The 10,734-nt window shown below is 43.7% G+C and overlaps 1 protein-coding gene across 1 annotated transcript in view; it reads left to right on the plus strand.

The window, feature by feature from the left end:
• LOC146208668 (medium-chain acyl-CoA ligase ACSF2, mitochondrial-like) overlaps nt 1-7,585 on the plus strand; it is a 52,130-nt gene extending 44,545 nt beyond the window's left edge. Inside the window, exons 13-16 of the mRNA XM_084595883.1 lie at nt 893-1,038; nt 3,211-3,352; nt 5,145-5,255; nt 7,414-7,585. Coding sequence (XP_084452009.1) covers nt 893-1,038; nt 3,211-3,352; nt 5,145-5,255; nt 7,414-7,533 — 519 coding nt within the window. The 3' untranslated portion in view covers nt 7,534-7,585. The remainder of the gene's footprint in view (nt 1-892; nt 1,039-3,210; nt 3,353-5,144; nt 5,256-7,413) is intronic.
• Nucleotides 7,586-10,734: the final 3,149 nt, after the last annotated feature.

Raw genomic sequence — 10,734 nt, forward strand, 5'->3', positions numbered from 1 at the left:
TTACACTGGAGTCGTTGCGAGGGCCGCTATCACTGATGCATTTTTTTTTTTACCACAGTCTACAACCTCCTGTAACAAGTTCTTCACCATGCTTATTTTGACCATGCATTTTGTGGCTACAAGCGCCAACTAAAGCTATGAAATGCATGGAAGTCACGAGTAAAGTTTTTCTTGCCGCTCTAACATGCGCAGCTGTAGCATAAAATGCGGGAACTCTAAAATAAAGTGCTTTTACTACTACTACTACTACTACTACTACTACTACTACTACTACTACTACTACTACTACTACTACTACTACTACTACTATTAATACTACTACTACTACTACTATTACTACTATTAACACTACTACTACTACTACTATTACTACTATTAACACTACTACTACTACTACTACTACTACTACTACTACTACTACTACTACTACTACTACTACTACTAACTACTACTAACTACTGCTACTAACTACTACTAACTACTATTACTACTACTACTGCTACTACTATTACTACTATTACTACTATTCATACTATTACTACTACTACTACTGCTGCTACTACTACTACTAACTACTACCACTGACTACTACTACTACTACTACTACTACTACTACTACTACTACTACTACTACTACTACTACTAACTACTACCACCACTACTACCACTACCACTACTACTACTACTACTAATCTCGGTGTTGCGAAAACCCTTGTATAGAATTGTATATGCTCATACATTCCTTGAATAGCTCCTGGCTCTGCATAACTATCAGTTAAGGTTAAAAATTAACAATAAGTGCTATAATTAGTATTCAGTTTCAGTTCTGAGATTCATGTCGTAATGGAGGTAGAATATCGCTATTCTCCTTTTTTTTTTTTTTTTCACCAAGGTGAAAATTGTGGACAAAGAAAACCGCATAGTGCCCATAAATGAGAGGGGCGAGCTTTGCGCCCGCGGTTATCTCGTCTTCATGGGCTACTACAACGATGAAAAGAACACCCGAGAAGCTGTCCGCAATGGTTGGTACCACACAGGGTGAGTGATGACGCCGCCTCGTTCATTTCAGGCGCTCATGACAAACTTTCTTTGTTGTAGACAACGCTACACTATGGGAATTTGGAAGCCTGATAAGAGTTGAAGTTGCAGTTGAAGTTGAAAGTTGACAGAATTAAAAACATAGTAAACGCCCAGAAAAAAAACTGTACAACTCCGCGTGAAGTCTGTAGAACCAGCAGACATCGTGGCAACTTTGGTAGTATACATCAGTAGAAACAAGCGTGTGATAATATGCATTTCGCTGGTCACGTATGGAGAAGTTGATCAGGCGGCCAAAGTTGACCTTTGTTGCTTTAAATCCGGTGGGAAGCGCTTCGTGTAGCAGATTTTGCTGTAAAAAGCGCGCATCTTCTCTCGCCAGACACTGTCAGGCGATCAGCCAAAACGCATGTTGCTTTTTAATGCCTGATTATGTTTTAATGCAAAAAGATTACTGCCTGGATTCTTGGATTTCGCCGAAATGGCTGTGAAGCCTACTTCGAATAACTGCTAAAAAGTAAAAAAAAAAAAAGAAAAACTCGTGGACGATGGCTTTCAAACTCAGTCCAAAGCGAGGAGATCAGCTTCGTTTAGTTAGGCCGCTGCGTTAAGTAACTATATCCCCACCATAACTTAACTAGCTCAGCGTAAGCGACATCTTCTTCACCATACCACACCAGCACGTCATCGTCGTCGTTTCGATACTGCATACCGTAATAATATGTTAGGCCATTAGTTAGGCCTATAGAGTTAGGCCGCTGCTCCATTGCGGCTTTATTTTTCTTTATTTCCAGTCAACAAAGTATATACATGCATAAAAATCACTAGCCTACCTTTGGCGTAAGCGATGTATTAAAACTTTTTGATCAGTCCGTCGATCACATCCATCCACTGAGAAGACGACGAACCCCGAAGCGCAACGGGAATTAGTTGAAGCTTAGGACGTGATGAATTCGGCCTCCGAAATGGCGCAGGTCAGCCTAAGCTGCGCCATTTCGGCAGCCGAATTCTTCACGTGCTAAGAGCTTCAAGTCTTTCTCGCTGAGTTTCGGGGGTTCTCGTCGTGTCCATCTCGTCTTACAAACACTAAATACCTTAATTGGGCCTTCTTCACCCTAATAGAATCCTAAAACACGCTGTAAATAATCAGCTTAACTTAACGAGACGTTAACTTAACTTAATCTAACTTAAGCTTAACTTAACCTAAGCGAAGCAAAACTTGGGTAAATGAGGGCTAAATGTTGCTTCCACATAAATATTTGCGCTTAGCCAATCTAAACCGCCGCTCAATTTTTGTCGTGCGTATTTTTTTTTTCATCTCAAACCCTCAAAGTACCTTGGCGCCTAGGGTGAGGAAGGGTGTGTATCAGAAGCGTATATGTTTGTCATTTAAATTACGACCTTTCAAGTACTTCTAGTCTTCGCTTACAGAAAACGAAAGATGAACTTCAATTTCTTCGAACGAATATGATAAACATACTTTGAAAGTCGAATTCTGTTTCTGTGCCGATTTTGAGTGTTCTCTTTTTGGTTGCGTTATATTTGTTTTTGTTTTTTAAGAGTTTGTACGCTCTTTCTTTTTCTTTTCTTTTTTTCAAGTGTGCTAAGAGCCTTTTGTGCTGGTTTTGATATTTAATCGTACACGCTGAATATCATTATTTCTCTCTTTCTATGCAATCGATTTAAAGCAGACGACAAGATAGGAATCAAAACTGTTCGAGCGAGGTGGTTTTCTTTCCACTTGAAATCGTTGTGGGGACAACAGTAGAGTAGTGCGCACACAAGCATTTCGCGCTGCGTTTTGGAGCTACGTGTTGACGCTACGTGAGTGGTGGAAAAGGTTTTGATTTTATTTGTCTTAATATGTGTGTGTGTGTAGGGGGGGGGGGGGGGGAGGGGGGCTTCGTCTTCCTTGCTCGTCCATAACAATATGAAGCATGTGAATGAAATTTTACAGGAGGAGGTCCCAAGGCAAGAACCGTATAGAGGACCTCCTGTTAGTGAGTTAGAATTTCAAAATAAGGAAGCAAAATTAAAGAAATGCACAAAAAAGTCTTAATCACACAAAGTTAAAAAAAATGCAAGGAATTAATGAACATATTCGCTGTTATCACATGCACATAAAATTATACGAAACAAATATAAGGCTAAACTCGCGTTCGAATAACGCAGGGATGAGGCTGTCATGACGGAGGATGGCCGAGTGTCCATCATGGGGCGTATCAAGGACATGATCATCCGCGGAGGAGAGAACGTCTACCCGCAAGAGATCGAGGAGTTTCTCTACTCTCACCCAGCTGTGGAAGAAGTGCAGGTGAGAGGCCACATGGACGGAAAACTTGGTTCTTGTAACATGACTCTGTAGGTCAGCCAATGCGGAAGATGATGCTTACTCTGGGCAGTAAACGAAACTTGAGTGACTTTGGACAATCATTTGTCGCATCTTGCTACTTCGTTTTTCTGATGTAGCTAGCCCTGCGAATGGGTGCAACTGTCATTTATCAGCGCTAGTGACTAAAGTAACTTTACTATGCTGCGAGACCTTTACATAGCACGGATGAGAGCAGGGCATGCGCAGGCTCTGTTGTTTGTGTTGTGTTAGCATTTTGGTAACGCTCTTTTATTAACCAGCCCTCGTCAACTAAACCAGCTTTGCGCAAACCCGGCTTTTTTTTTTTTCGTGTTGCGTCGATATCTGGCACTGCACTGCCGTTCTTTCAGAACTTATCTGCAATCAACTAGCCCAATTCAGTTCCGGTTCTGTCCTTTTCGGTGAACATCTTGTAGCGCAGTAACCTTCTTCGAGTCATGATTCATCAAAAGCTGGACTAAAACACAGTTTTGCAATACTAGATGAACTGTTGTGCGTTGGACTCCAGTACGCTTTCTTCCCGTATCGTTTATCAAGAGGTACAAGGTTCAGATTCCAGCATCATAGAGAATTTGGAGTTTTGTGCGCGAGCGTATCGCGATCGTATCGTGGCCCGGTTGTCAGCTTTCTTAACGACTTATCGCTTTGCGGTCTTCTTGCTCTTCCAAGCAAAAAAAAACCACGATCAGTAGAAAGGTTTTACTTCGTGAATGCTACAAACGAGACTCATGTTCTGCCTCTAAGACATCTGTGCGGTCTACCTGAAGCCAATTTTACAGCCGAATAGGTAGTACAGAAGCTAGCCACAATTTATATACTTCCACACACGCCCCACGCCTTGCAATCTGTAGTATTCTACCGTTAAAATCATCCGGAGAAAAACAAAAACGCAATTGTCAAGTTGCCACATAACTTGCTCTGGAGCCTCTTTAGCTAGTGACCGACGATGGGCCTGTGCTACATAAAGCTTCTGGTATCAGTTCAGGCCACTGAGCATTTAATTACGCCCGATCCACAGAGACAATCGTTCGGAGGACATTGCTTACGGCTATTAAGTCTACTGTACTAGGCTTTCGTTGATGAATATTTTTGCTCATGAACTGTACAGCGTTCAAAAAGGCCGTAGTTTTCTGCTGATTTTATGCTTAGCGAAACTGTGCTCGGTAGCCTGCTCCTATAGGCTACTTGCACCAACGAGAGCAAACTATTTTTGAGCCACCGAATATTTTTACACTCGCTGGAGTCCACAACCTCTCAACTGAGATGTTCTCATACCTTTTCTTGGCAAATCACCATCGTTCGCTCTTTCCCAACAACGAAGACTCTCTCACTGTAGGGAAGCGATCTATTAAAGCAAATATGTATGTTCGGAAGAGCGCTGCACGGTATCAAATCCATAAAGATGGCCTTGCGTCTGCAATAAGGGACAGGAGAAGAAATAAACAACTTGACATGAAGTTTCGCATTGCTTATTTAGGTGACAAATATTTGCTTAAGCTGGTTCTGTTACGCTCACAAAGGACTTTTCAGAGTGAAACGGCAACCGAAATCGATGTGGCTGGATACTTACTATGTTAATCCTGTGCGGCCGCCTGTCGTGCTAACGTGTGCGCTACGCATAGGGATTAGCGGCGAAATTTGCAGAAAAGTGACATTTTGGAAAAAAAAATTCCGCTGCTAAGGAAATTCATGGCTTTGTATAGTGTAATCAAATGTTCTTTCGCATCACCTTAAGGTTATCGGCGTTCCTGACAAGAGGCTCGGTGAAGAAGCCTGTGCGTGGATAATGTTGAAAGCAGGGTGCAGTGTGACTGAAGAGGACATCAAAAATTTCTGCAAGGGAAAGGTTTGTGATTTGGAAACCTACTCTCCCATAAAAGGCGTTCAGTACCCTCTGAGGTATTGGAGGCGCAGTGGGAGGCCACTCTGCAATGCTCTGATCTAGAGACCCAGCGTCGGCTGGTAACTCAGGCAAGAGCGGCAGCCCAGGCCCACTGCCCCCCCCCCCCCCCCCCCCCCTTTTTTTTTCTTTTTTTCTTTTTTTGAAGTAAAGTTTTCTCTCTCTCTCTCTCTCTCTCTCTGCGACGGCTGGTCTCGAGGCACGCGTGTGCGCTTTGTTACGGCCTCCGCATTCGCCTGGCGAGCAAGGGAAATTTTTATCAGCGGTTCGCGCCCCCGCTCGTCGTGTGAGGGCGCTATGGACCTGTCCAGGCCTGCCATTCGGGCTGCCGTCGTACCGCCAGTAGCCCGTTGAATTGCAGCCGCACGTGAGGCAGCAGCACGCGCTTTTTTATTTTTTATTTTGAGCTATAGGAGGACTTGGAGAGTACATAGCAAAACCAATCGCTGCTTTTAGGTGCTTGCACTCTGCGTGTACGTCACGACCAGTAATTGGCGTGATCCAATTTTCAAACTTTTGGATAGCCAATATAGAAGTGACTTCATTATCCTAAGCCGGAGCCGTTGGCTCTTTCGAACAGACTTGTGAATGTCTTTGAAAAGACTGTGGAGCAGTTTCCTTTGACCAATATTTTCGAGGTTTTTCAGAGAAGAATCGAACTGGAGCTTGAATGTTCGTCCCTGCTCAGATGCGCATAAGGATGGCAACAAGCATGCTAAAAGGTCAGCCTGCTTAATTGCTACGAAATTCGTGAGAATACTCCTCATTAAATACATGAAAGCGGTCACAGACAAAAATGATGTCATTTAACTATGTTCACTAGTCTTCAAGGAAACATTTGTAGGTCTAATGCTCCGTGAGCTAGAGTTACTGCTCCTTGTGTGTTATCTTCCGTAGAAAATCATTACTTTATGTCAGAAAAAGGTGTTCCATTATTCACATTTTTTTTTACCTAAAATGCGTAAATCGATAACTTAGTACGTGTGTTTAGCATTTAAGAGTGTTAATTTGTCAATGGTGTTTAATAATTTACATCATTTTAAGAAAGCTGGCATACAGTGCCAGGTTACATTGTTGTGAATTATCGTGATAAATTTTGTTGCTGTAAATAAAACATAGCCAGAGATTTTGATCTTCGTTGTTTAGTTTGGAAAGTTTACCGTGTAGTGGTGCGCAGCTACAGCCTTTCGTAGCGGTTCCTGCTGGGGAATCCGGTCCCGATATACGAGCGCACACGCACGCACACATCCCCTTTACTGCGCAACACCTAAAAAAAGCATTTTATTCGGCGGCGAACTACGATAGATATTGTATTTAGGTTCTTCAGGTAATGAGGCTCAAAAATTAGAAAAACTCGGCATAAATTCTTGGCGGGGTGGTTGTGCTGTCATTTCGCAGCTTGCCAGTGCAGCAGCTCGTATTGGGTTAGTTTCCTGATACAAAGACGAGGATGAAAAATTTCTCTACATTTGCTCTCTGATGCCGGGCCCAAAAAAACCCCTTGAACTTCTTGCTGCAGCGTCCGCGCGAATGCATTTCGAAGCGTGGGCTGTAGCGATGCGGTGTCAGGGCTGCAGCGTCCTCCTTCGAGCTGCGGTCGTAGGTGGCAACTAACCCCATGGCGCAGGCCGTAAGAAAAGAGCACACACCTCTGCATTCAGTCCGGCCGTGCCTCTACTTGCTAAACTGAATGGTATACGGCAAAATGTTGCAAGAGAAGGATGATTTAAATGGCTATCAGCTTTCTCCACTAGTTATTAGGAGATGGTAATTCTGTCCACCGCCAAACGAGCAACTTACTTTTAAGCTTTCTGTGGACATTTTAAAATTCAACGTTTTAAAGCAAAATTGGAAACGGCAGGCTCGTTACAACGAGTAAATCATGCCTTGCCAGTGCTACGACTATCATGTAGTTTATTGACACGACCAGCACCTATCCTCTGAAAAGCATTTCGTTCGAAATTATTGAAATTTACACTGTGTATAAACCCATAGATGACTAAAGATTAGAAGAGTGTTGCTCATGATTTCTGCGTGCATTAAGTGCGTACGATGGTCGTGAACTCATATACCATGGTTTTAATTGGATCTGTTCCCTCAACAGATAAGCCACTTCAAAATTCCAAAATATGTTCTGTTCGTGGACACCTTTCCGAAGACAGTGTCGGGAAAAGTTCAGAAATTTGTGATGAGGGAGGAAAGTCGCAAGATGCTCAATTTATGAGCATGTTTCACCGCGGAAGCCAAACTGTTACGCTGTACAGTTCATTTATATAAACACCATTTATATCACTCTCTGATCTGCTGTCACTGTGGTTCTTCTACTTAGTGTGTCAATTAGCAACGGAAGAGAAATGAGTCTTGTGGAACATGTCTCTATGAACACCTTTCTTCTAGAGTACAGTATTCCAACATAGGTGGGTGGCTGCTCCCTGTCCTTCTTGCCAACAGTGTATCTCTTGTGTATGCCGTCATTGCTCTTGCTCTCTCTTCCTTTCTTTCTTGTTCGCATGATGCAGCGGTGTGGCTCCTCAGCCGCCAAGCTATTTGGCAGGCCCATGTACTTTCATTTCTTCTTTCGCACACTCGCAAGAACAACAGTTTCGCCACCCCCAAAGTGCCTCAAAGATTTTAAAGGCTGTTTTGGCTCTCAGCTCTTCACAGTGCAGCGTGAAAAATGACTCACACCCCCGACGGGAAATAGCGGATAATTTGCGCGCAGATGATTTTGCGGTGACAAAAACCAACGTTCTGCACGATACAGAAATTTAGTAAGTGATTATAATTAGAATTACCACTTCCTAAACGAAAATGATTTCAGTGATCAATTGCAGGTTAAAATATCAACTGAAAAATTCAGTTCTAACGGTAATTAATTACCATTGCGCTACTTTTTTTAGAACTTTTTTTCCCATACCGCAAACATTTACTAAACTGAAATTAATAAATAGTACAGTTGTCTTAAATGTTTGAGTGATTGTAAATTTCAACGCAACTGTGTTTTCTAAGTTTCATCACTGATTTTGCGACGTTTCCTCGCGAAGACATCAGCCGCTACACTGAACACCATCTGAAAGTAAGCGATTGAGGGCAGGGTGGTGTTAACAGTACGAACTCACTGTGCACCCTCTCGTAGTTGCGCAGATGCGATGCGTTTCTACGTTGTCCATGAAGCGTCGCGCTTCATTGTTCGCGCTGTGAAAAGGCACTGCAGGTAAGGCAGCTGAAAGGCTAAAAAAAAATCACTGTTGGCGTTTTCTTCAGAATATAGCACACGGCATTTGATACGGACTCACGGCAAGGCCGGCTCAAATCTTCGGTCATTAGGCTGGTGGAACTAATGGCGTCGTCCTACAATAGAAACCAGTTTGTTCTAAATCAATGAATTGCACCAGATGCCATCAGAATCTGTAGCAACAGCGAATACCGTGAAGAGCGCAACATGGACAGCCATGTGTACCGTCATGCTGCAGAACAAATCGACGCAATAACAGCGTCGCTAATAGTTCACCTCTAGCCTTTCTTTTGCAAATTCGTTAACCACTGGTAACTAATCAATTACAGAGCAAAATAAGTGAATTACATGAAATGTTACTGTTGAAAACATAACCATTATTGCAATATTACATAAAATGTAATTAATTGCAAGTGATCGATTTCAACTAGACATGCCCCGCCGGGGTGGCGCAGTGGTTACGGCACTCGACTACTGTTCCCCAGGACGCGGGATCGAATCCCGGCTTCGGCGACCGCTTTTCGATGAAGGCGAAAAGCAAGGCGCCCGTGTGCTGTGCGATGTCAGTGCACGTTAAAGAACCCCAGGTGGTCGAAATTTCCGGAGTCCTCCACTACGGCGTCTCTCATAGCCTGAGCCGCTTTGGGACGTTAAACCCCACAAACCAAACCAAACACGTGCGTACAGCTCTGGTTTAAGCAGATTTTTTGCAAGCAAGCGTTTCCGAATAAAGCCTTACTGCAACGTAGTCTTTTTCAAAAGTGGCCCTGATGGTCAGCTTCTGCGCTACTTCGTGCGGCTTGTGATCTATTTTCAGCGTACCGAATCTCTTGACGCTAAGATTTTTACACTGCCCTCTTCAATGGAAAGTACCGCCACTAATGCTAAATCAGTGTCACTACACAGCTCAGAAGCAGACCCCTTGGGCTCTACACTTTTGAGAAAGGTTTTACCTATAGAGACGTAAAGAAATTGGGAGCAATGCTGAAGCACTGCCTTCAAGGGTGCGACGTTACGGCGTTGATGTCTCCCTTTTTCCGGCTAGCATAGCCGCCGAAATGGGGCCTATGGAAGAGTTACAGTCAACGGGAATGAACAGAAGACGATCTGAAGGCACGTCGTGTGACTGACCACTCCATTCGAGTTTTCGAAAGTGCATCTGCGACCCGGACATTTGAAGCAGACTTTGTGAACAATCTGTTGGGACACGTGTAGTGTGTGCGAGAGACTGTGGCACCCATTGGAATCGATACCGGTGAGTAATCCAATATATGAGACTTTGCGTTTGGAGACTCAGCCAAATCGAAATACTGTGTAGACAAAACTGAGACCATTGCATGCTACTTATTTATTTATGGCGCTGAGTTTGCCACACGGCATAAAAGGTGGTGGTGGAGTCACAGAAATGTGTGGAGTGCAGGCATGTGCAAGACATCAGATAAACTGCGTGCATAAATGTTGTTCGTTATCCATAAGTGGAAATTAGAGTCATTAGTCGGTGAAAGTCCGGCTTTTTGTAGAATGATGTTGCGCATATGCGAAGTTCCTGGGCATGTCCATATTAGATGCCGGACAGTGGTGTCGCAAGCGGGTTCTTCACAGTGTGAACATTTGTCGGAAACTGAAATTGTAGGACTTTGCCACAGGTGTCGAACGGCGGGTGTAAGGGCCACTGCGACCCTAATACCTCCTCCACCCTTGTTAGATTGGGGGGAAAGGGGTACGTACACGGGGTAATTAGAGCACGTGTACGCTGCCTGAGGGATGCTGATGATGTCAAATGGGTCAGAAGTGGATCCGGTGGCAAGGGATCATTAGTAGGTTGTGACACATCTGCTGCATGAGAAGGCACGTATGCTGCAATGGCAATGAAATTTGTGTTGGCTTGAACCCAGTGAGTGATTATAGTCACTGGGTAACGGTGGCAAGCAGCATGTATATTCTGTGCGACCTAGTCCCGTGGACTTTCTTTAAATGCTTCAGGGCTTCTTTGGAGTGAGTTATTGTGTGTACTTGTTTAAACGTAGGGTCGGCAGGTAACGATTCTATGGCATTTAGGATAGCTTGCAGTTCGAAGGCATGAGTTGATTTGGTATCAGTAAGGTAAGGTAAGTTCGAGTGGTGTTCAGGTGAGGGTGAGTTGAGCTTATAAGAGCAACTGAACCACCTGTTGGGGTTACGGCTGCATCT

Source organism: Amblyomma maculatum, chromosome 1 (genome assembly GCF_055883805.1).
Source record: "Amblyomma maculatum isolate TAMU_Amacu chromosome 1, ASM5588380v1, whole genome shotgun sequence".
Classification (NCBI taxonomy): Eukaryota; Metazoa; Arthropoda; class Arachnida; order Ixodida; family Ixodidae; genus Amblyomma; species Amblyomma maculatum.